We start from the raw sequence: 25481 nt of genomic DNA on the forward strand, positions 1-25481 counted from the left end.
CTAACCCATCAAAAAAAAAAGTTAAGAGTTCAGACTCTGAAAGATAAGGTAAATTACCAGAGGTTACTCAGTGGCGGGTCTGGGTCTCTGGGACTAGAATCTAGCACACTGAAGTCCAGGACTATTTTCTCTGCACCAGTGTGAAACTATGCCCATTCTTTCCCCATCAACATAAGCCAGATGTAAAACATATCCAAGTCTCGGCAATTCTTTTTCATGTTCCCTCTCCCACATAAATTACTCATTCCAGCCCACTGTCAGCTCTTGATTTCAGGGCAAAGTTTATTTGAAGAAATTAAGTAACCTGCAACAATCTCCCCACTTCAAAAGCTGTTTGTCAACCAAGGAGCTGCCATGAGCAGGTGGGGATGGAAAAATAGGGGATGTGGTCCCACAATTATATTTACTCTCTAGACTTCAGTATGTGCTGTCTCAGCCCTGAATCCCTCTAACCAAGACGACTTATGCAGAGCAGTGGTGCTACCTCGAGAGCATTTTAGGTCAGTGGCCATTTTCTGAATTCACTGGTCACAGTCCAGTCACTATAATCAATATGAGTGACCAGTAGTGGTCAAAGTAGACCAGAGGCACAGGCTGTTGAGAGACCCTCTATTAAAGAGGGTTCTAATAACACATGGAATGCTCAATTTGTTAAAGTGCTCAACTACAACATAAAAATAAAGGTGTTGGGAAGATATCTACTGGTGAGGAATCAAGTTGTAATCTGAGGGGCTTTTAAAAAGATATAACAAGGAAAGTACATGAACTCTGCTCACATTTCAGCAATGATGAAGGAAAGAAAAGTTTAGAGCTTAGTCTCTGAATTACTAAAACTCTAAATCAAACACATCTCTAGATGGAGACCAGCTCCTTTGACTCCTCATGGAGGCCAAATGAAACCTTTTATCATTGTCTTTTTTCTCTAACTCTTCTCCAAATAAACCTCTAATCTGAAATCTGGTTTCCTGTATGGAAAGGTCTGTTATGGGCAAATGGCCAACTTACATATGACCTGTAAACCACTTTCCTGTAAGGTAATTTAATAAAAACCTGGAGATGAGAAATCTGTTTCCAAATCTGCCAGGAATAAGAGGTCCATAATATTTCTATCCTCTTGGCATGATTAGAAGATCCACAATTGAGGTGCCATGGTAGTGAGGGGCAAGTATCCATCAGCAGCATTGGCTCGTCCTAGAAGTTAGTGTGTGGCCTCAGTAGTCATTTGTAAGTCCAGTGAGCTGTGGCCCAGCCCTGGCCCTTGCATAGGTCCCGGTGGCGAAGGAAACAGGCATGGACTCGGAACCGACGACCACAATGGGGACAGGCATGCAGGGCTCCTGCATGGGTCTTCATATGCTCTGTCAGATGGTGCTTCAGCTTGAAGCGCTTGTTGCAGATGCCACAGCCAAAGGGCCGAAGGCTGAAGGTCAGCATAATGTGCCGGTCACGCTTTGGTTTCACTGCAAACCTCTTCCCACACAAGCAACCAAAGCATTTTCCATCTGCAGGGGGTGTCCCCCCTAGCTTCACAGGCCCATGAACAGCCTGCCCCGTTCCCCCAGGTCCCCCACCCCCAGACAAGATTTCATTACCATGAAGATCCACTGGTTTCCACGATGGACCTCCTCCTCCTGCAGATGCTGCCCCTGTTCCTGAGGGTGTCAAGAACCCTAGCTCTTCAGTCCCTTCAGTGTTCCCTCCAGGAAACACTGTGGTCTCCTCCTTTACTCCTCCAGCCTGAGTTCCTCCTCCTGATATCTCCTCCTTAGGCTCAAAGGGTTCCTGCTTAATGTAGAAGATTTTGGAGGGTGGTGCAGAAGGGGTCAGAGACTCAAGTGGTGCACTCTCATCGTCTGGAAGCCTACGGGGAGTAGCAGATATGGGCAGTGGATGGGATCCATGAGGATGAGGAACCCCTGATACTCTTGCAGGCTGAGGAGTCTGAGAGAATGCTGCTGACCTCTGGTCTTCATCCTCCTCCTCTTCTTCCTCCTCCTCCTCAACTTGAATCCGTAACACGTTTCCCAGTTCACTCCCGTCCCCTCCAGTGGGGTTCTGGGTAGAAGCAGAAGCTTGCACAGGACTCTGGAATGAGGAAGAGCGAATGCACCATCCTCCTGTCGAAGATGTGGAGGAAAGAAGTGTGCGATAAGGGGTTGCTCCACGGGCTGAAATTCCACCACCTGAGGTTTCTAATTCTCTAAGAATCTCTGAGCACTGATCTACTACTTGCCACATTTGGAGGCCACTGGCCACAAGGAGATGGGCAGGGAGAGCATCCAGTGGCAGGTGGAGGCGCCCTGAATAAATGAGCTGGAGCAGCCCCTCGAAAGCATCAGCTTCAATGACGCTGGGCAAGGTGAGACGTGGTGCATCCCCCAGAAGAAGCTTGTCATGGAAGTAAGGAGAGGCAGCAGCCAACACTGCTTTGTGAGCCCTAAGTTCCCGGCCCTGCACCAAAAGGGACACATCACAGAACTTTCCCTCTAGTCTGTGACGGTTCAGGGCTTCCAGAAGCAATGAGCTATGCTGAGAGAACTCTATCTGGATAGTCCGTGGGGCTGGGTTGCAGTTCTGGGACTGGGGGACAGGAGGCAAAGGTGTCGAGGTATCCATGGCCCCCTCGGAAGGAGATCCCAGAGGATCGAGTCCAGGACAGGAGACGAGGAGCTGGGGTAGACCCCGCGCCGAATGAAGGCTGTAGAGGAATGGAGACGGGGGTTACGAGAGCTCTGAATAAGGAGACCGTACCGCCTCAAACACCACATGCTTCCCCAAGCCCCCCGACACGTGGAAACTTTTCAGTGAAATAAGCCCCGCGCACTCCCCACCAACAAAACAGAAACAACCAAAACCAACCGGGGGTTTAACTTCCAGGCCTGTGGAAGATGAGGAGTTCCTTCAGCCACGAGCCTGACTTACCCCGCTGGCCCGGAACTGCGCCTGCTGCCGCTCCGTTTCCCCTACGGTGCCCACAGGGCCCGGCTACCGGGAAACCGGGGCCGCTGGAAAGCCACGAGAGCCGCCAGGCAGCCGGCACGTAGTACGTCTGCAGCTACCCCGCCGTCGCGGGCCGGAAGGCCCCGCCTCTGCCCGGAAGCCAACGCCGCCAGTGGTGGGCGGGGCTAGGCACAGCCAATTGGAGGCCTACGAACTTCGTGTGCTGGGTTGCGCGGGCGAGAAGGCAGTGAGTGCTTTGAGAAGCGGTGCTGGCCTCGAGGCGGCGGAGTGGGCTCTACAGAGCGCTATGCAATCGGAGCGGCTACGAGTGAGCCACCTCGTATCGAATGTGGCGCCTACACCCCATTAGGCGCAGAGAGCGAGATTAAATACGCACCTGTAGTGTGGGCTAGGCATTGTCCACATCATCATACAGCTTACCCCCTCCCTGCGAGGTTGGTGTTACCCCGTTTTCTGTGGCTGGCAAGTGGTGGGTCTGGGGTTGAGCCCAACTTGCTAAGGAACCGTGTTCTTTCCTCCATTCTGTACAGGAGCATTTTAACTAGCAATTAACCCTTATTTCTAGATGATTATTTCAAGGCACGTATTATAGCTAGATATTTGAAATCTTTTATCAGATAATGTGCTATTCCTTGGCCTCTACTTGGCATTAGTGAAGGGTGAGTTAGACTGGGTGTTTGGCCAGTGCAAAAACCCTGTTGAAAAACAGCAGGTCCAAAACGGAGTCACTTGTGCCAAGACCAAGTCTGCAAACTACTACTTAATATTTAACCTAACTGCAGTTTCACTTTCTCCTCAGAATGTAATCTTTAACCAGTCAGCCTGGATTACTTCAAGTACTGGTGAGGTAAACTGATCCCTTCCATGCCTTTTAGGAGGGCAGCCTTGCCTAAAACAATGCTTTCTTTGCTCCTAAACCTCCTTTCAAAAAGCAGGTATTATCACCTGGCTGGTGGTCCCAGCTTACGAAAGTCAGCATAACGATAAAAGAACAATCTCCGTTTATTAAACATGATTTTTCTGTTTCACCACACACTCCAGAAAAAAAGGAAATGGGGCTGGGAGTGGAGAAAAAGAGGCAGTGGTGGGGGTAAAGAAGGCTGGGAGTAGGGTTGGGTAGGGAAGGAAAACCAGAAAAAAATAAAACGAGTAGGAAGAGCATCTCCCTGCCCTTAGGGTGGTGGGTGGGGAGGGTAGCATGGGGGAGGGGCCCAGGAAGCTCTGTACACAGGGGTTGCCCCCAGCCCCCACACACACACCCCAGATATGTACAGTACAAACCCCAATAATTACAACAGCCAAATAAGAGAAGAAAGGGGTCCCAGGTAGGGTGTGAGGTTGGGGAAGAAAGGAAAGGGCACAGGGATAAAATTTCACATATTTACAACTTTTATATAAGTATAAATTTGGCCCCAGCTGGGTGTATGTAGTTAGGAGACTGAAGGGTTAGTGTCCATACAAAACAAAGAAGGGTGGAGTCTACGAAGAGTCTGAAACGCATGAAGGGATGAGGGGGGCAAGGCTGGGTAGGGGGCAGCAGTCAAGGAAGAGGGGGTTGTCAAGGAGGGGATTCTCCTCTCCCTGGACCTACCCACCCCAAACCCCATCCATCCTACCTCCCCTATCCCGCCAGAGAGCTATGTACAGAGAAACACCGAAAAATTGTGGAGCTGGCGGGAGGGAGAGAGGTGGAGGGAGATTGGGAGTGGGGAGGATGAGAGGGTATCCCAGCCCTGTCCTACCTCCCCCAGGGGACAGAGTCATGGAAAGGGGCCCCCAGCACCCCTCTTCCACACAGGTCCCCCATCCTGGGGGAGAGGGACATGGCTTTTCCTAGAGTAAGTTCCCCCCTCCCCCTGGGAGTAGAGGCCAAGAAGAGAGAGGGGAGGGGCACAGGGGGACAGTGTGTGTCATGGTAGGGCAGATCAGCTATTCTGTCCTCCCCAACATACACACCCTCCTTAAACCCTAACCCCTCACCCTAACCTCAATTCCACCCCACCCAACACACTGGGGGAGGGGGGGGCATCAGCCCCCTCACCCCGCTCTGGGACCAGCCAAGAGCAGATCAGGTGTGGGAGGAAAGGGAGACGGCTCCCATTTCCCCCCTTGCTGCCCCCACCCTGCCCCGGTGGCCCCACCACCCCATCTGGGTTCTGGGTGGGGAGGAAATAAATTTAAGAGTGCTAGGAGAAGGAGTTTGTGCGTGCTGAGCCCCCCCAGACGCTCCTGAGAAATCAAGGGGTAATAGGGTCCCCTCACCTGGGGTCCCCTCCCCATAACAAGGGGGACAGGGGAGGCCAAAATGGGGTAGTGGAGGGAAGTTAGATTGTCAGCTCTGGTTACTGCTAAAAAATCACCCTGAAGTTGAAAGTTTGGAGGTGCCACACCCCCAGGGTGGGTGTGAGGGTCTGTCCCCCAGTGCTCAGGGGAACGATGAGGCAGAGGATGGGGATAGCACCCCGGAGTGAAGGGGTCAGTGTGGGGTAGGGGTGTCCTGGGGCAAGGGTCCCTGGGGGTCACAGGGGGAAGCACCCCAACAGAAAGGAAAGAAGAGCAGCTAAGGTTTCCCGCTTTCCCTCCTGGAAATGGTGCAGTGGGGTGGGGGACTGGTGCCCCCTAAGGAGGCATTCAGGGAGGTGATCCCGCTGTCCTTCAGCGTCGTCCAGTCCTGGTGGTTGGTGCTGTTCCAGGGTGGGGTGCATGGGCAGGGAGGTCTGTGGTGCTGGGTGGGCTAGTGGTCCGCGGTGTTTCGGAACTCGCCGTTCTCGGTGATCTGCAGCCTGGGTGGGGGGGGTGGGGCTGGGGGGGCCAGGCCGTTCCAAGGTGGGGCCAGCGTCACACGCGGGTTTGTTGGACCCAAGGGGGGAAGCTGCCTCTCCTGCAAGACACCAAAGAGGAGAGCGCGGACTTATTGAGATGCTTCGCAGGGGCCTGGATGCCAGTCCCCTAGCAATGGGGCCTCCCCCATTGCCAGCCCACTTCATAAGCCATGTCCCATCCCCTTCCCCCAGGACAACCCTTGCCCCCACCTCCTATTTTGTTTCTCACCTTCAGTAGAAGTTACATCTTCTGGGATCAGAGAGAAGAGACTCTTACCCTAGATTCCTAACAGGGGCCCTTCAACCCAGGGAGTCACACCAGGACACCAGTTCAAAAGAAGCAAGTTCCTACCTCCCCCCACCCCCCCAACCTAACCCTTGTTATCTTCCCCTGCCCAGCCCACCCACGATTCCAGGTAGGAACTCTGTGTTGAGGGAACAGGGAAGGCAGTACAGCAAAACCTCATCGATCCAAACACCCATGGATTTGGAATTTTTTCATAATTTGAATAAAAACAGGGCTTGAGTTTTCATTTATGTATGAAGAAAGGGTGTGCTAAGCAAATGAATAGTGGAAATGTGTCTGTAGGAGGAACATTTAACCTATACCAGAAAACAACTTTTCAACACTATCTATTCATTAACACATGCTCCCTAACGGCCTTGAGTGGAAAAGCCTTATTCATTGAAGTTTACTTACTGTATATATTTTGAAGACATGCATTTCATTAAATAGACACTGTCATTCAGTTTTGTCACTTATTCAGAGTGGCCATCTTCTCAAATATAACATTCCAAATTAGAGAGGTTTAACTGTACTGGGGGGAAAGGAAGGGGATTCAGGGAAGTGATGTGGGAGGGCTGCCTCTCTCTCATGCTAACCAGAACCACCAGGAGCTCCTGCAGGGACACAGCAGGCCCCAGTCTCCGCACCCAAAGGAAGCAGAAACGCTTCATTCCTTCCCAAGCCCACATTCCTTTCAATCCCTCCCTGGGCTCCTACTCAAAAGGTGAGGTGCACCAGACCCTACTCCCATCCATGGTCCTATTTTATCTCTTCCTACCACTCCTGGACCAGCTCCTGGCTGCTGCCCTCAGCTCTGGCTTCTGTTCCTCTGCTGGGAGAGAAGAGAGCCATCTGTACTGTACTTTTGGTTGCTGCTCACTTGCCTTAAAATACAGGCAAAAATTAATTTTTTAAATAATGGCTAAGTTGTAGAGGCACCAATACCTAAAAGTGGCTTAGCAAACATTTCCAAATTATTTCCTGGGTGACAGGGCATTTAGGGCTGGCAACCCAGTTATGTCTGACCTTATCTCCAGAGAATACAGGGTCATTCCAAGTAGAAGCTCCCAAATCAGCTCTTTCTTCCAAATCAAAGAGCTCCCTCCCAGAAGGTCACTAAAATCCCAGCCATAAGCAAGCTGCCTGCCTTCTTAGCTTGCAGAGCATCTCACACACTTTCTACAAGTCAGCAAGAGAGGGAATGAAGGATGGTAGGAGATCCTGAGTATGGCTGGAGAGCAGGGGAGGAAGGAAGCCTTAGATTCCCTTCTTCTGCTTGTCTGCTGGCGACAGCACACAGGCAGGCCCCTACACCCCCATGCACCCAAATTTAGAAAGTAGATAAATTAGGGTGCCATTATTCATTTTACAAAAGAATTCACTGCAGGAGTCTTTTAAATGGTGAGGTCCCCTGGTGCCTTTCAGCATCTGTTTACAGATCACTAACTACTCTGACAGAGAGGCTGGGCAGGCAGAGTGTTAAATTACAGTGTGAGGAGCCACTGCCCGCTGCAGATCAATCCCATAGAAAATAAAGCATCTCAGAAATGATGTCAGGGACCGCCAGGTTCCCATTTATTAGTATTTTAGGTAGGGTTGTGTCTGGCAAGGCCACTGGGTGGTGGGAGAAGAGGAGAGAGTGGTATTAACAATCCTGGGATGTGAGCTCTGACAGGAAGAGAGGTTATTTAACATGCTGTTCCTAGCATCTCTGCCTGGAAATCAACATGCCCATGGAGCCCACGATCTTATCTAGGAAGTCGTCTTACCCCACTTGCAGCCGTCACACCACTCGGGCCAGTCCACATTCTATCATCTGTCATGGCTCCTTTCTTCCTCCTTCTTGTTCCACTCACCCTGCCTACTGTTCTGCCATCTGAAGAGCATTCTTTTCCGGCCCCCCAAAGCCTCCCTGAGTTAACTACCTTCTCCTAATTCCCACCTAATGGGGCCAAATAGGAGCCCCAGACGCCTTCTACCTCACAGATGTGAGAAGGAAAAGAGAGAGAAGCAAGTGAGCGGCAGAAGGAACAGGGACAGAGAACAAAGGTTAGGGAAGGGAGAGGAAACCCAACCTACCTGCTGCAGTCAGAACAGCCCCTCTAGTCAGGGTCCCCCATCCATCATCACTGCCACTCCTCAACAAACCCCACCCCCAACCCCAACCCCCAAGGACGCTCTGGTGAAATGGGGGGTGACAGACATACACTGGAGAGGAAAAGGAAGAGGACTAAGAGTGAAGAGGAGGCTGGGGGTAGGTTTTGTAGGAAAGGGCGTGTGATCTGAGAATGTGCTAGCCTGTCCAGGTATCACTGGCGTTGGTAAGGCATCACTGAACTGGCTGGGAGGTGGCAGAAAGTACTCTCTCTGGCCAGTGCCTCCAGAGATGGGTCTATGGGGGAGGTACCAGGAGGGCAGGGTCTGTGCAGGTTCTCAGGTGTGGAGGGCAGCAGTGAGGAGGGAGAGGATGTAGAGACTGTAGAGAGTTGGAGAGGAAATGGGCTTCATGACCAACCTGCAGTGGTCCGGAGTCACCTCCCCCTGTGTCCTCCACCCGTGGTCAAAGCAGAACCAGGAGAATTACCTGATGAGGAGCTGCAGGGATAGAGAGTGGGGTCATGGGGTCAGGAACCTTGGAGGTGGAGGGGAAGCCTGGCCTTCAGAGCAGGAGGAGAAGCATGGGTAGGACAGTGAGCAGAATTTGGGGACAGCAAGGGTGCAGGAGGACGGTTCTAAAAGCTGGCTGGTGAGAGAGAGAGAGGGCAGCAGAGAAGTGTAGAGCTAATTAGGTGTGAGGACCAGAGGAGGAAGTAGGCCAAAGGAGGCTGGACTTAAAACACTGAGGGAAGGGGAAGCTTACAGGGTAGGAGCGATCAAGAGCTGAAGAGTCAGGAAGACTGTGTGAGGGCTGCGTAGGAGTCAGGAAAACTGGGGGGCAAAGAGGACCATCCAGAGCCTCGGGGAAACTAGAATTCAAACTGCCTTATGCACTATTCTCGTGAAATGCAGCTTCTAGCCCTCCTGGCCCGAGAAGAACTCAGAGGAAGCTGAACTCCCTGACTGAACAGGAGCAGGCACTGAAGAGGCAAGGATTCCAGGAACTGGGTGTAGTGTGGGGGTGGAGAGAGTCAGGTTCTGGTAGGTCCTGAGACGCAGACAGAAGTGGGGAAGAGGGTGGGAAGGCACGGGGGGGTGGGGCTGACACTGCCAAGATTGACAAAGGCACAGACGGGATGCCTTTGGGATGGGGTGAAGATGGGGTCACTGAGAGGCGAGGCTGCTCAGAGCAGCCAGTGGACAAACGGAGGACAATGGGAGAGACAGACAGCAATGAGGCTGGGATGCTGGTGCAGTGAGTGCACAAAGGACCGTGGGATGGATGGGGATGGGACACAGAGAAGATAAATGACATTGTAATTTCCACCTGAGCGTCGAGCAGCCTCTTCTTGGGTTCGGGTAGCGGCTCAGCCATGGTGGGGTGGTCCCGGCGCAGCTCCTCCTCCACCAGCATCAGCCTGAAGGGACGGGCTTCAGTGGGGTTAGTGGCGGGCACTAACCTGCCCATAGGACTCCAGACCCCAGGGAACCCATACAGCTCTCAGGCATCCTCCTCCCCTGCCCTCATAATCCCTCCATGGTCCTTTATTCACTTCCTCTCCGGAACCTTCACATTTCTCTGCTAAGAACAGCTTTCTGAGACCTCTACAATTCAGACACCCCTGTCCTTCCACCCTCACATTCAGGACAGTGCTCTCCCACATACCCTCTGTGGCTGAACACCTGGCTTCCACGTCCCCCAAGCTACCTCCCTGAGTCTAGGCCACCTCCTGTGCAGCCCCAGTGATGCCCCTCAGAAGGGTCTCTATGATCACTGTTCAGCATTTCTCTGCCTTTGATAGAGATTCTCAAGGAGATTTCTCATATAGGACAGCAATTATACCAGTGGTTTTTTTTTTTAAAGTTTCAAATGACACCTTGTTCTTTTAACCTTACTCAAAAACATTTACAATGGATCAAAATGAAGCTGGCTCTGGCTGGAATGAGGCCCAGGGTACCACCCAGTCCTCAAGATAACTGAGCTCCGCAAAGCAGTTGAGTACGTGCACAGGCTTTATCAAAGAAGGGGTATTCCTTTTCTAATGGGACACCCTTCTAAGGCTGGAGAGGAAGGGTGGCCTAGGATGGGATGGTCAGAGGCTGCCCTGGCCAGGGATCCCTACCCAGGTTTAAGGTGAATATCACGGGCTGTGTTGAAAGTAACCAATGGGGAGTCCCAGCCTAAGCTGAGTCCAGACAGATAGTGACTGAGGGTTGGATAATAACAAGTACATTTTCCAAGGGCTTCAGAAGTTATTCTATCAGGACAGAAGTCGGGGTGTAGTAAAGGGACACGTGCTACACTAAGCAAGAAATTTCCTCCCATCTGTTGATGGGTTAAGTGTAGGGGAGTATAAGTTTCTAGACTTGGGGTCTGAGGGGCTCTCTCTAACCTCAAGCTTTCCCTCGCTACCCCTCCCCAGGCCGCCCCTCACCTGCCAATGATGCTCTTGATCTGTGAATCCTTCTCCACCTGCTGCTGCCTTAGCCTCTTCTCACTCTGCTCCAGTCGGGCCTGGTACTGCATCAGGATTTTGCTGGTCTGTTCTTCCTGGGAGAGCAGCCTTCGCTCATACTCTTCCAGCTTCCGGTTGGACATGTGCAGTCGCTCCTTCAGTGAGTGGATCTCCTCCTCATACTCCTTCACCTGCCCACCGGGCACATGACCCCGCACTGTGAGAGGTGCCCTGCCCTGACTCCAACACCCAGCCTCCATCCCTGCCTGCCAAGCCCAGTTGCTGCTGGATAAGGAACATCCCAACTACCTCCTTCATCCCTTTCCCTGCCTGTTGATCATACATACACACCCACTTTTTTAAAGGCCCTTCCATGGAGCTGAGGATCCCTCAAAGTGGAGCATGGTCATAGACTCCCACACCCTGAGAGTATATACATGTCCTCATATGTGCACCTGGACAAATGAGGACCCATACAAGAACCTAGACAGACTCACGCACACAACTTGAATGAGACCGTACCTAGAAATTAAACTTAAGGTAACTCCTTAGCCCCAACCCAGGCCAGAGAGCACATGTAGGAGGCCAAGAAGGAGAGATGTTTGCTGGGGAGAGAAAAGACTCTACCCTGGACAGAGGGTCTGGATTTCAGGTGAGCCCAGGCTGAGAATCTATGAATGCCTCTCTCTTGTTAATGACCCTGGAATTCTAAAGCTGGAAGAGTGCAAAAGAGTAATTTTGTCTGCCCTGTTGGCTCTAAATTCTGGAGCTGTGCTATCTAATATAGTAGCTACTAGCCACGTGTGGTTATTTAAAAATTAAACTAAAACTTCAGTCCCTCAGCTGCCACCAGCCACACATGCCCAATGGCTACCATATTGGACAGTGGGGATCATAGACATCTCCATCACCACAGAAAGCTCTACTACACAGGACTAGTCTAGAGCCTTCCTCAACAAAGATTCTTCATCTGAACCACAAAACAGAAAACAGTAATTTGAGAGATTCTTTTCCCATTATCTGAAGAGTGTACACACATAACCACCCCTATCCTAGAGGCTAAGAGATGTTAATTCACTACCAGCAGGGCTTAATTCTCTCATGAAGCTTGCTGAACCAAATTCATCTAACACAGTCCCAACGTTTTCCTATGTTCAAACCTCAATTCTCCCAAGTAAGCTCTCTCTGCTGCCCAAGTTGAAGCCATACATTATCAACATTAAACTAATTCTGCAGCCACTTTCCTTCAGGGTTCTTGGAGTGATGGTTTCTCTAAGGAACTCTCTGCTGAATTATCTGTGTGTGCCCCATAGCTCCTGCTGTCTTTTTCTCTGGGCTACCACCAGCTGAGAGTCTGAATGGTCTTTCCACACATGGGCCAATACAAACCATTTTGCAACACCAACCCTCTGTCACCTATGCCCACGGCACAGTGACTGGTTCAACTGGACATTGCTTATAGTGTAATTGTGACCCATCTGCTCTCGCCCAATTTATCAGCTCACACTGCTAGTAACTTTCCTTTTCCTGAGCAGTCATAGGAACCAGGGCTTATGTTCTTCTTGAGGAAGAACATGAAGATAAGCCTAATATATAACATGTTTCTCTCCAGATAGTCTATGATGTGTTATAACCCACAAAATAAAGAGCTGGAACTGAGTTTCAACAGACTGATTATATCTGGTCTCTCCTAACAGACTGAAGTCTTCTCAAGTGAACAAGTGTTTTTCTTTTTTTCCCCATAACTACCCAATCCTGGATGCTTCCCTTGGCAATGACAAGAGCCCTTCCCTTCGGGTAAAAGGAAGGACAGGGGCTTGGGGCTGGGAGGCCAGGCGTACCCTGTCCAGCCGGCTCTCATCCATCGACTTAGAGTACTCCTTGAGCTTGTACTCTTCCCGCTCAATATGGGCACTTTCGATGTCAGCTGACAGGTGAGGCATATTGGAGACCCAGGCCACTGTCCGCTCAGAGGCTGGCATTGTGGGGTTCAGTGTGGATGGTGTCTGAGAGTGCTGAGAGAGGACGAGGTGGGGACAAATAGAGAGAGGAAAGGTGAGAGAAGGCCGGGTCCATTTACAGTGAGCACAGACAAGAGAGGGTTCCCAATCCCAGTTCCCTGCTCTAACTCTGAGCACCTTGTGAATGCCATGCAAGTTACTCATTGTTATCTCCCCTCTGAATGTGAACTCCATGACGGTAGGCATTTTTGTCTGTTCACTGCCAAATCCACGGTGCCTGCGGCAGCACATACCATATAGCAGGCACTGCACAAATTTGTTTAACAAGTGGAAGGAGGTGAGAAAAGTGTAAATTCAGACCACAAACTAATCTACTTTCACCTCCCCAACCTATTTCCCTCTTCCCTTCCTGCCTTCCTTCCACCCTCACCTACCTGCTTGGTGATGGAGGGCTTTAGCCCCCCACCCCCTCCGCTGCCCCCGCTGCCCCCAATGCTGCCCTCCTTGCTGAGGCTCTGTTGCCGTGGACGGGCAGGGCCGTAACTTGGCTCCGGTGACTGCAATAGATTCCCGCTGGATGGCCGGGGTTTCTGGGCAGCGCTGACTGTCAACTGCTGTGACTTGCCCCTCTGCAATGGAGGCGGCTGACCCCCGCCACTGACCCCTCCGCCACTCCCACCTCCAGGCCCTGAGGGAGCAGGCCTCTGGGGACCAATGGTGATCTGGGGAGGGGACAGCATGTGCTGCAGGTTGTCCTGGAGTGACAGCTGCCGACGAGTGAAGTCAGTACCAGAGGGTCCAAACTCATCACTATAGCTGTGACTATGAAGAATGGAAGCGGCAGGGGGCTTGGGGACCCCTGAGGAGAGGTCCTCGCTCTTGCTATAGCCATGGAATGGGGCAAAGGTGTCCCCTGGGGGTTCTCCACCTCGGTGGTGGTGATGGTGGTGATGGTGGTGATGGGAGGAGGGTGGGCCGTGGCCACCACCCCCTCCATGGCCCCCTGGGGGACCTGGCCCATCAGCGGCCATGTGGAAGAGAGGGTTCTGGAAGGAGAGGGGGATGCGCAGTTGTTGGGCGGGGACACCGTCCGTGGTGACACCCATCTGGCTGAGGCGCATGCCAGCCGCCGTGATAGACGAGCCACTCCCCTGGGAGAGGCGTCCAGCGGGTGCAGGCCGAAGCCCCAAGGCGGCTGTCAGGGAGGCCTGACTCGAGTGCAGCAGGTCCCCGACAGCTGCCAGATTGGATACACTGCTGCTGTTGAGGCGGCCACTGGGCCCGTCACCCTGCAGATCCAGCATGGAGACACTCTTGTTGACACTCAGCATCTTCTGCTCCGGCTCTGTGATGTCTGAGCTACTCGTGCAGTATGCTGGCGAGGAACGGGCCAGGGGTGGACGGCTTACATAGAACAGGTCTTTTCCCCCACCAGGAGGTGGTGGGGGTGGTTTTTCCTTGGTTGGGGAGGGGAGGCGAGCCATGTCCATAGAGCTGTTGAAAGGGAAGGGGCACACAAGCAGGAGGTAAGGCCAGGGCAACTGGCAATTAGCCTGCTGGGGTTTGGCACAGGCCTCGGGGTGAAAAGTGGGACCTGCAGGGAAGGGCTGAGAGCTGGTGGTGGCAGCTCTGGACAGGGCAGGGAAAGTGGGAGGGGACACATGGGAAAAGGAAAGGACAAGACCCCTTCAGGAAGGGAGTGAGGCTTAGAGAAGGGGAGAGGAGGGCAGCCAAGAAGAGGTAGGAGGGTCAAGTCTGGGCAGATATGGAGGAGGTGAGGGTGCATGGAAGAGGACAGGAGAGGAGGAAGGTGAAGGCCACTGGAGTGGGAGAGGGGAGAAGAGGAGAGGAGGGCGGGGGAGGGGAGAGCCCCTCACCTGTTGAGGCCTCGCGCCATGAAGGACTGAAGGTCGATGGAGCTGGAGAGAGATGGAAAGAGGGGCAAGCACAGACAGAGAGGAGAGAGATGGGCAGAAGGCATGGACGAATGGAAGGAGAGGCAGGAATAGTGGAATGGATGTGGCACCACGGAGGGAGAGACACAGGCAGAGGAACAAGCAGGGCGGTCATCAAAATGATGAACAGCAGCTGAGACAAGCACTGCCCATCAGCACAGCCGCAGTGGCTCGAGTGGCCCTGCTAGGGGGTCCAGGTGTTACTTTTCTAGCACGGGGTGGTGGTGAGGTCTGAGGCAGTGCTTATTTCTAATTAGTACAGAGATATTGGAATGTTTGGATACTACACAGCTGGTCCAACATGTGCAGGCTTAACCTCAGCTCAGGGACGGGCATGGGCGAGCATGAGGACAAAGCAAGTAAGCAAGTCAGAGCTGGCAGTGGAACCCCCTAGGCTCACAGCAAGCTGGCGCTGAAGCCCCTGCACTTTTCGGGGCTCCGTGTTTCTTGCTCCACCTGGCTTTAAAGGGCTCTCATTGCCTAACCGCTAACTGTACCTGTCTCCTTACCATTTTCTCTGACACCTGCTTCTTCTTCCTTTCTTTTAAGCCCTACAGAGGTGCACATGGAGCCCAGTGAAGTCTACTGAAAACAGAAAAGTAGGGGTCCTAGGGCACAGGTGTGGGGCTCCCAAGGTGCTCACCTGTTGAGGTCCCGCATCATGTAGCCCTGCATCTCGGCCGACGGGCCCCGAAGCACCACAGGCTGAGGCCGGGGTCGTTCGCTCTGGCGGCTTGGCTGCCTTTGGATATTGGGGTTCCTCAAAGCTGTGCTGATGTCGTTGAGGAGCCGGGGCAGTGGGCCCAGCTTCAGGAGGGCTTCCTGTAAGGGTGAGACTTTTACCCAGGGGCTAAGTGCCCAGCCCCTTGAGGGCCTCAGAGGGCGCACATGGAAGGTGTCTGAGCTGGGGGAGCGGTAGTGATAAGTCTGGGAGCAGGGAGGGGAGAAAATTCTGTGCAGTGGGTGGTCTCCCAGGCCACAGGAGCCTCTGGAGACAACTGGGGATGAGACAAAGAGGTGTTTGCTGACCTTGCTGAGCTGGGGCAGCACCTCCCAGAGCAGAGCATGCAGTGTGGAGAGCTCTCGGCCCAAGTCGATGTAACCCTCAAAGCTACTGCTATTGGTCAGAGTGTCTAGGTTGGAGATCTCATACAGGAACTGCTGCATGGAACCCCACTCCAGCTCCAGAAACTCATTCATGAATCCTAGAAAGTCCTCCTTTGAGGTAAACCTGGCCAAGGAATCCAGAAGGCAGAGGTCACACACACACAAGGCCTTACACCCACACCTGTCTCAGCATCTCAGGAGATCCCTGCTGCCCACCCCCAGCCTGAAGCTTCCCTTACTTGGAAAAGTTGGCCAAGTTCTGGATGACCTTGGCAATGAGGGTAAGGGTTCGTGAGGTCTGCTCATCTGGGTACTCCTGCATGAGCCCAAAGAGACTGGGCGACATAATGGCTGGGCAGAGGAAGCGCAGGAAGAGCGAGGCGCTGATCAGCCTGTCAGCAATGTCTTCCCGACCCCGCTCTGCGCAGCGCAATCGCCAGGATGCAAACACCTCCTTCAGCTCCCTCGGGAACACGCTGAGGGAAAAGGGTGGGGAGACAGAGAGAGAGAGAAAGAAAGAGAGAGACCGGGACTGAGCCCCAGAGACCCTCAGCTTCCAGGGAACATGCTGAGGGGGGTGGCAGGAGGTGAGGGCGTGAAAACAGGTGAGAGAGACAGGTAGGGAGGGGCTGCAGGAGGAGACGGGAGGCTGTCAGAAAAAGAGGGCTATGGCAGAAGTAACAGACAGATTAGGGGAGAGAAATGGAGGGGGAGAGAAGGTGAGGGGAGGGGACACGTGGGAGAGACAGGGGTCGTGTGAGAGAGACAAGGAAAGAAGAAAACAGACACCAGGAAGAGACAGAGATGGGAGAGAGATGGAGGGTCACTTGAGGTACAGGGAGCTCAGACCCCCCAACCGTTCTGAACTCCAGGGAAGTGAGGCATGGTCCCCAGTCCCTGGTGTGACTCAAGAGCTCACTCCCTCCATCTCCTGGTCCACTTTACCGTCCCACTGACACCTCGAACCCTGACTCTGGTAAACGGAGCTCACCACTACTCCCACACCTCCAACCGGCTCCTTCTCCTGACTTTCCTGGTTCTGCCAGTGAAGCCACAGGTCTCCCAAACACCAGCCTCATGGAGTCTTGAGTCATCCTGACTCCCCACAGATATGCCCTCTCCTTTCCAATCCACTGACAACTGCTGCTGACCCTTTCCTCAGAGGGCCTTTCCCCCAGCTCTTCTCTACTTTGCCTGCCGCCACCCTGAGCAGGATCTGATCTCCACGCCTGGCTGCTGAACAGTAGCCCCCAACTATTCTGGACTTCATTCCCCCTGCTCCAGTCACCCCCACCCCCACTCGGCCAAAGGATTAATCTTCTCAGTCATGATACTTGGCACCAGCACCATCAATGGCATCCCATGACCTAGCAATGAACTCAAACTTCTTAACCCTGCCGCTGAGGCCGTCTAGATTCTAATTCTAATCCCCTTGTCCAGACATCTCTCCCACCACTCTCCATTATGAGCCATGTGCTCCATTAAAACTGTCCTAGTTGCTGTCTCCTGAAAGTTCCCAGGCCTTCTCATATTCATGCATGTGCCTTCTTCCATAGACTTCTCCTGCAATGTCCTCTTTCCCCACCATATCCAAATATCAGAACCTGACCCAGTTTTCAAAGCCCAGCCCAGCCCAGGGAGTACCTCCTCCATGAAGCCTTCCCTGCTTTATCTCAAAGCTCTGCCTTCTCTGACCTTATGTTACATTGTGGTGGGGGAAGGGGACACCTTCACTCGGCACTTAACATATCCTACAGCTGTTTTGTGACTTTAATGCATCTAACTTGTTCCTACTCATCCTGGTGCAGGTCTTCTGAAGGCAGAGGTCAGGCCCTATTTTACAGCACCCTGCACAATGCTTTGCCCGTAAGTGGTCCTCAGTCCTCTTTGAGGATGGACAGATGAATGAACAGATGAACACATATCTCCCCCGACCCTGGCCCCGCAACCCAACGTTCCCAGTCTCACCAATGGGAGTTGACCACCTTGCACAGGGCCAACTCACAGCACATTCGCAGGTTGGCCTGGTGCTCTGCCAGACTGGACGCCGTGCACTTGATAGGGTCCACCTCACAGTTCTCCTCAGACTCATACAGAGCACGGATAAATTCCCCTGGGGGGGGAGCACAACAGGGGTGGTCACACCCTCCAACGGCAGGGACAGGGCTGTTGGATTGGGAGAATCTAAGAACCAAGTGGTTGGAAGCATAAAGCCTGAGGGAGGGTGGACTTGGGGTCCAAAGTAGCCAGGTTTAGGGCTGGGGTAGACATTTGGTAGGTTTAGGAAGAAGGTGGGCCCTACCAATGGCATCCTTGAGGTATTTCTGACCAATCAGTCTCATGTACTCTTCTATGGCTTTAGTGGCGAGCGTGTTCTCGCGGAATATGAGATGCTCTCGTTCCATGAACCGGTCCACTTCTGACATGGCCATGTCTGAAAGGAAGTCCTGAGGCCCAAGAAAATCCAAGCGTCAACCTCTGTACCTCCCAACCTCAAGATGAAAGTGCCCTATCCTCACTGTACACTCCCCCAAGGAAGTGCCCACTCCCGGGTCACCTTTTTCTGAGGGTATAACACTCACCTTGGCCTTGCCTGTACTCTGCAGGATGTGAACCAGTGCACTGGCTACCTCCTCCTTGCCTTTGACATTCAGGGCGGGCTCCAATACTGCACAGAGCATCCGATAATGGTTGGTGACATACTCTGCAAACTCCTTATACAGCTCCATGGGCAGGATGCTCATTGTCTGGTAACGTGCTTTCAGCCGCACAGCCGGGCAACCTCCTTTGCCCTTGCCCCCTGAACCGCCCCCTGAACCCCCTCCCCCTCCAGAGCCCCCCATTCCCCCAGAACCCCCGCTGCCTGTCGGCAGGGTGACGGGGTACCACTGCTCTGTGAAGTGGCGCCCGGCCAGAGTGGCCACAGGCACAGTCACCAGGCCGACATAGCCTGCCTTGTCCTTCTTGCGCTTTTTGTCTGAGTCACGGTACAGATGTAGCCGCAGGGCACGGACAGCTGGCAGGTTGTTAAACTCGAAGTGCTCGCCCCAGAAGACGGTGTCCCCCGAGGCTGAGCGGGGCTTGGAGGTGGTACGCGCATACAGCATGTCATCCAGGCAGAGCTCACAGTAGTACCGCTTCTTGGGGGGCAACTCCCGGGCCTCTATGATCCACAGCTTCAACACATTGTCCACCCTGCGACTATTGTCCTGGCACGGTGGGGTGGGCATGGCAGAGAAAGTGGGAGGGGAGAGAGACATGAAAAGATGAAATATAGTGAGAAAGGGAGGCAGAGTATCTGAGACAGAAATCATAAAGCTGAGAAATTCATGTTCACTTGGAATCTTTGAATGTGACCTTATTTGGAAACAGGATCCTTGCAGATACAGTCACAATGAGGAGCGGTCATGCAAGATTAGCGTGGGCCCTAGACTCCATGACTGGTGTCTACATGGAAAAGGAGATTTGGAAACCAGAGACAGAGAGAGAGAAGACGGCTATGTGAATTCTGATGGCGGCAGAAACTGGACGGATGCAGGTCAAGTCAAAGAAAGCAAAGACCCCTGAGAAGCCACCAGAAACTCTGAAGAGACAAGGAAGGATTCTTTCTAGAGCGACAGAGGAGGCAAGACACTGCCAACATCTTGATTTTGGATTTTTACTCTCCTGAACTATGAGAAAATAAAGTTCTGTTCCCCCGAAGAGGGCCACAGGGACTGTGTGTCACCAGAAAACGGGATGCATGGAACAGCTGACGGGATGGGGAGCACTTCTCCGGGGAAATATACAGTCTTGAGAAAAACAGACTCGTACCACTTGTGAGCCAAAGGGACCTTAGAGATCACGGGGCTCAACTCCATTCCCACCAGTTCTACAGAGGGAAAGCCAAGGTCTAGAGACCTAGCTGCCTGACAGCTGTATGTGTCCTGCAGAAATGCTGTAAGCAGGGACTGGGCGACCCCGTCCGGGTACTGGCGGAGCACTTCTGCTTGCCGGGTAAGACAGACCAGAGGACTTCAGGAGCCCCACAGCAGGGAAACAGATCATGAGGTAGGAAAAAAAGGGAAAAGAAATGAGGGACTCAGAGAAAAATGGGGGTCACCTCCTGCTCATCCAAGTCCCTGCCACCTCAGTTCCCTCTTTTCCCGAGTCTCACCTTCCCCCCAGGCCCCTTAATTCCCCGTGGCCTGACCTCTGCCCTGCCCCTATACTCCTAATACCTTGTTTGGTTTTACCGCCCTCTGTAGATTCTCAATCCATTTGTCCCTTTCGGCCGCAGAACGACAGGCAAAACATTTTGTTCCTGATGATGTTGTTACCTAGAGAGGGGTGTGGAATTGAGATGGGCTGAAGAGGGGAAGTGATTCCTAAGGACTGGAGACTCTACCACCATCTCTTCCTCCCTGGCCTTCTTCCCAGCCCCTGAGGTTTCGGTTTCCTCAGCATCCCCACCTGTGCCATCTTCTCGAGGCCTCTCTGTCCTCCACCTCCATCACCCTGCCCCACAGTCCTTCCCAGCACAACAGACCCAGTACCTCAAAACAGAACTCCTGACCCAGGATGGAGCTGTGCACTGGCTTGATAATGGAATCTTCATCCAAGTTGAGCTCCAAGGCCTCGGCTGCACTGCTAGGACTCAGCAAGGACTCATGAGAGTGTGACTCCTTAAAGCTCTGCATCAGCCGGGCCCTGGCAAGTGGGAGGTTCAGGAGAGAGAATCAGGGCCCCCACTCTTATACACCAGGGCCTGCATCATCAATCTGGCTCCAGGACAGAGGCTTGGGGAAAGCGCCTCCTGAACCCCCTTTCCACAGAGACACAGACAGAAAGAAACCAGCCTATCCCCGTGGAAGGACGTGAGAAACTAGAACTCTTAAAAAAAAAAAAATCCTGGCCCCTAATTCACACCTAAGGGATTGTGAGGACTGGGGATACCCAAGAATATCTCAACCCAGAAATGGACCATGGCAAAGAAAAAAAGGAGACCAGGTGGGGCTGGGATACTTCTAGGTGGGACTTCCAGGTGACCTCCAAAATGCAGAGGTTCAACATAAGGAAGACAAAGTACAGGTAAAGAGCCAAAAGTGCAAAGATGTCTGTCTGGGCCTGGTACACAGCTAGTGCTTACAAACACTTAACAATTCAAAGAATGAATGAAGAATGAATGAGTGAGGTAAGACGGCAAGCTTTAGCAAAATCGGGGTTTGTGGTAACTTGTTACAGCACCAAGGAAATTCAGAGGGGAAAATGACAAGTGACAGGAGAAAGCTGTGGGCAGAAAAGTGAGAATGGAAGAGAATGAAAATGCGGACTGGGGAAGAAGAGAGCTTGGTCAAGCAAAAAAGGGGAGGCAAAGGTATGTGCAGAAATACAGAGGATGGGGAAGGTGAGGAGGGGTAGCTGGAAAGGTGGATGTGGGAAAAGAGATGGGAGACTGGGGAGGAAATATGGGGGAAAGCAGAAGATAAAGGGCTGAGGAATGGGGGATGGGGACACAGAACACAGGAGCAGGATAGTGAGCACTACGAAGATGGCTAGGGGCTGAGACTAGAGAGCAGTAGGAAAGCGGGAGGGGGAGCTCGGGTGTGGGAGCCTCCATGAAGCTATTTATAGCAGCCCCGTCATCTCCAGCTCCACTGCCGTCAGCGCCACGCTCCCCCGGCCCCCCGCCCCCACGGCCAGGAATACCATGCCCTCACCCCCCCCCCCCACCACCAGTCCCAAATCCAGCTCTGGTGACACTGGAGGGGGGAGGGGAAGGTGTGACTCACCTACCCCCAGCTCCCTACCTGCCCAATCCTGGGGGTGGCCAGACATGGGGGAAAGGAGGACAGGGTTCTTCTTGGGGATTGACTGGGTGAGGGGGAAGCCCAAAGAGAGACCCCAAGAAGCCAGCAATAGAAGCAGACATCAGATGTCCCTCAATTCCAGCCTCCGTGACACTGCACTCTGGACTTCTCTGAGGACCTCCTCCTTGTGCTTCAGTCCCTGGATTAACCCCATAGCCTCCTCTCCCCAGCCCGCCTGTCCGCCTGTGCCAGCCTCCCCTCACCCATTAGTATCTCTCAGCCCCAGCCCCACTCCAACCTGCTGCCCTCCCCTCATACCCTCCTAGCTACATCACACTGCTCCTCTCCTACCAACCCCCGCCCAACCCCACCCTGGATTCCCTCCTGGCTCCACCACTCCTTCTCTGTCCCTCCATATAGCTCCTTCCTTCCTTGGCTGGAACCTATCTTCATTGGCCAGAAGAGTCGTCCCTCCTTGGCTTCAACTTCACTCTCTTTCCTGCCTCTCTGCTTGTCCTCTCTGTCCCTTACCCCATAACATCCCACAGCGAAACTGAGGCCTTCAACCTCGGTACTCGGATAACCCCCGTTCCTCAATCTCACTGGACAGCCTCCTCTGCTGCAACCAACCCATCCCTCCCACCCTAGCCCTGTACCGGTCATGGTCAGCACTTCGGAAGCGAGGCAGGATCTGGCGAAAACTGCTGGTCCGGTCAAGTTTGGGTTGTGACTTCGTGCGTTTGATGGAGCTTTTTAGCCTCCGGCTCAGGAAGCCTTGCTGGGGGACAGGAAATGGGGATAAGGGTGGGTTGGGGTAGGGTCAGTTCTACCTACTAAGTCCTCAGCTGGTAGAAGCCCTGGCTGGAGGTGGGATGGAGGGAAAAGGGAAGTCTTTAGAGGTAAGAAAAGGCAGGTAAGAACCCTGTTACCAGTTTGTCTCCCTTTGCCCCCACAGGTGCAAGTGTGCACACATACACACACACCAGCTTCTGAAGGTGGGAGGGCTGGTCTGAGAAGCAGGGAGGGCAGAGCAAAGAAGGAGGAACCAAAGAGGTGAGGAGTCTGTCTCTCTCTCTCCCCCGTGCCGCTCCTACCCCTTTTCTTATAATTCTGGGGCTCCAGCTGGGAATGGAAAGGGGGACCCAGCTGAGCCACATTTGGCAGGCATCTTCACTCACCGAGGGCCGGAAGGGCGCAGCGGGGGCGGCCTCCATGCTGTACTGCTTTCCCCCTGGGACGCTCTTCCTCCTCGAGCGACCCAAGTGGTATTCTGGAGGGAAGGAAAGGGCCAGAGGGAAGTTGGGGAGGGGGTCACTGTCAGTCCAGGTCTCCAGCCCTGGCCCCAGCACACTCACCCACCTCCCTCTGTCCCTCACTCCAGCCTCACCTACCCCCCGGAAAGCAGCAGGAAGAGCAGCGGCGGCTGAGAGGCTGGCGGTGGGTAGAAGGGGGCAAGGAACCCGAGCCAGAGCCCCCAGACGGGGACGGTGTGGGAGGCCTTAGGCCCATGACTGGGGCTGGCAGTCAGCAGAGGGGCATGGCTGGAGGGTCAGTAAGACCCAAATAATAAAGAACACGGATCCACAAAAAATAGGTCCTCGGTGCCCACCCCCCCCACCCCCCCAGGAAGAGGCTAGCTGGTAGGGGGGTGTTGGGTTAAGGTCATTGCCCATAGGTAAGCTTTCCTCTTCCCTCAGCTGGGCACATCTTGTACCTGCCCCCCTCCTCCTGGAACCCCTGTCTGTCTGGAGGGCCAGGGCTGCCTCCCATGACCCCCTCCCTGGACTGGAGGGGTTAAGTCTTGGAAGAGACCGGTGAGGGAAGAAGCCTGAGGACAGAAAATCAGAAGGGCCAGGTAGTGGGGAGGGGAGATGGGGGCTGGTTCCACTTGCACTGCAGTGGCAGGGACTCAGAAGGGAAGGAGTGAAAAGGAAAAGATTAAGATGCAGGGGAGTGGGGAAAATGGGCAGTGGGGGTTGGGGGACTCCCAAGTGAGGGCTGGGAGAAGAGGAGGAGGGGAGGTGAATGCGGATGAAGCTTAGGACTGCCAAGAGTCTAGAGGGGTAGCAGCTCAAAGGAGGGAAGCAGAGGCTCTGCTGGCAGGGAATTTAGGGGGGCGAGGGGCTAGAGGAGAATGAAAGTGAGGGATGCCAAGCTCCGGATCCTGCTCCAGAATGGCTGCCCAGGCCTGGGCTCCCCCCTCAGTCCTACAGCCACCACTGCAGCCAATGGGGGGGCAGGTGCTGCATCAGGGGCGGGGCTACCATCTCCAGGGCAACAAGAAGCTACAGGCTAGAGGGGGTTGGACCGGAAGGGCTGCCAGTTAACCCTCTAGATTCCAAAGCAAGGGAGGGCCACAGTTACTATTTCATGTCTGCTTCCAGATTTGCAAATTTCCCTAGAATCAGTCCCCAGGTTCCCTTTGCCTCCAAAACCTAAGTGTTAGGAGGTCTGCACACAAAAATGTGGATCCCATGAAATAGGAGCCCTCGTCAGTCCCTCAGGAATACAAGTGTAAAGCACAGAAACATGTATTAAGCTGTGGGGGTACATAGATATGGGTACCATGATGCAAAACTAAATAGGTATCTAGGTGCTTAGAAGGTGTACAGACAATTGTGGGCACACGGGTGCTGCCAATCCACGTGTGGCCCGAGTCGCTCGGGCAATCAGGTAGGCAGCACATTACAGAAATGAACATTTAACCCTGAGACGCACAATGATCATGATACATGCTCAAGCACACCATGCTCTCGGCCACATCAAGGTGTCTCCGAATCCCACAAGCACAAATATCTTTCATTCACATGGGAAGTACAACTACAGCCACTCTGTCTCAGGACAGCCCCTTCCCCTCCCCACCCCCTTCCCTGATTTCAAACAGGCATCTGTGATTGCTACCAGGATAAAGAAAAAACAAGGAGTAAATGCGTTCATTATCCTCCTGTTATACACTCCACAATGCACATAAAGGTTCAAGATATCTTTGTCCTAGCCTCTGCATTCCTCAGGTATGCTGTCTCACTCTCATTCCAGGGAACCCAGCTCTGCCATTATTTTCAGAAGAAAGCTCCTCTAATAAAGGCATAAAGTCTAACTTTAAATCCACTAAAATTTTGCTTTGGAACTAAAGAATTGAAGGAAAGAAAAGTCACTTGCTAATTGGTTCGCTTGGTTCTCATTAGTAAATAACCTTCCACAGATGACCAGGAACTAAGATGCATGAACTCACACCTAAGTCACAGGTACACAGAGGCCACACACATATATGCTTACAAAGGCTCACTCCCACAAGAGTCAGAGTAGCAGAAACACACAGGAAAAGGGGGCAGAGAGACAGAAATCCAGTTCACTCTAGTGTCAGTGCTGCATGCAGTGACATGTATAGAAAGCATAACACACACCCGTGTACGTGCACACAGCAAACCCGATTCTCGTACATTGTGATCCTGGGTCTCCATGTCCCGTCCCTGGCACGACGTATACAGGCATGCACACACATAACAGCCACCTACACAGACCCGTAACACAGGCATTGTGCAAACACCCACACATGTATACACCCTATATACACACACAATTGCTCTCACACGCACGCACAGCAAGAGCTTGAACTCCTGCCTCTTCAACCTCTTAAATCTTGCCCACCCACAGAATCTCCCCCTGCCTTGCAGTCCCCTAAATACAGAACCTTCCCTTTGGCCTTTTTTCCTTATCACACCCAGCTGGCAGCTTTCATGGGGAGCCAGGAGAGTGAGGTTGGCAGACCAGGGAAGAAACAGAGTTGAAAAGAGAGCAGAGAAATGGAGGGCAGAACACTTCACTGGAGACAGGAACCTCTAATGACAGTCCCCACTGTGACATGCCTCACTATGAGCCAACCTTAGTGGCCTCCCCTGATCATACAGGGCCTACGTGAACCAATGCCATCTTCTATCTTCCTACTTCCTTCTCTCAGAGATCACTTTACCAAAAGGCCTGACTTCCCACCCACCACTAAGTCTCCCGGGGCCCCCTGTCCCACTGTTACCACCCAGTTCCCATCCT

General features: G+C 53.1%; 2 protein-coding genes across 15 annotated transcripts in view; both read right to left on the bottom strand.

Annotated features, from left to right (window-relative positions):
• Positions 1–264: 264 nt before the first annotated feature.
• ZBTB9 (zinc finger and BTB domain containing 9) lies at positions 265–3067 on the bottom strand. 2 transcript variants are annotated; one of them, XM_037134456.2, is made up of 2 exons: positions 2923–3067; positions 265–2698 (listed from the first exon to the last, which is right to left on the bottom strand). In XM_037134456.2, the coding sequence occupies exon 2, from the start codon at positions 2614–2616 to the stop codon at positions 1219–1221; it is 1398 nt and encodes a 465-aa protein (XP_036990351.2). In that variant the 5' UTR covers positions 2617–2698; positions 2923–3067; the 3' UTR covers positions 265–1218. The 2 variants fall into 2 exon arrangements, with proteins under 2 accessions (XP_036990351.2, XP_036990352.2); XM_037134457.2 differs by having other exon boundaries at positions 2860–2938.
• Positions 3068–3945: 878 nt separating this feature from the next.
• SYNGAP1 (synaptic Ras GTPase activating protein 1) overlaps positions 3946–25481 on the bottom strand; it is a 30731-nt gene continuing 9195 nt past the window's right edge. For 4 of the 13 annotated variants that reach the window (XM_037134404.2, XM_037134411.2, XM_037134413.2 and 1 more), the window contains 15 exons: positions 22613–22704; positions 22091–22212; positions 20181–20334; positions 19866–19964; positions 18228–18854; positions 17948–18092; positions 17614–17758; positions 15885–16121; positions 15568–15769; positions 15182–15360; positions 13018–14077; positions 12464–12637; positions 10602–10813; positions 9494–9584; positions 3946–5842 (listed from right to left, as the gene is read on the bottom strand). In XM_037134404.2, the coding sequence (XP_036990299.2) occupies positions 5696–5842; positions 9494–9584; positions 10602–10813; positions 12464–12637; positions 13018–14077; positions 15182–15360; positions 15568–15769; positions 15885–16121; positions 17614–17758; positions 17948–18092; positions 18228–18854; positions 19866–19964; positions 20181–20334; positions 22091–22212; positions 22613–22704 (3686 nt within the window). In that variant the 3' untranslated portion in view covers positions 3946–5695. Of the gene's footprint in view, positions 5843–6483; positions 6602–8240; positions 8665–9493; positions 9598–10601; positions 10814–12463; positions 12638–13017; positions 14078–15181; positions 15361–15567; positions 15770–15884; positions 16122–17613; positions 17759–17947; positions 18093–18227; positions 18855–19865; positions 19965–20180; positions 20335–22090; positions 22213–22612; positions 22705–22825; positions 24243–25481 lie in introns of those variants that run through there. The other 9 variants (XR_005080991.2, XM_037134409.2, XR_005080994.2 and 6 more) reach the window with 9 other exon arrangements.

Source organism: Artibeus jamaicensis, unplaced genomic scaffold, assembly GCF_021234435.1.
Source record: "Artibeus jamaicensis isolate MK-2021 breed Jamaican fruit bat unplaced genomic scaffold, CSHL_Jam_final contig_601, whole genome shotgun sequence".
Classification (NCBI taxonomy): Eukaryota; Metazoa; Chordata; class Mammalia; order Chiroptera; family Phyllostomidae; genus Artibeus; species Artibeus jamaicensis.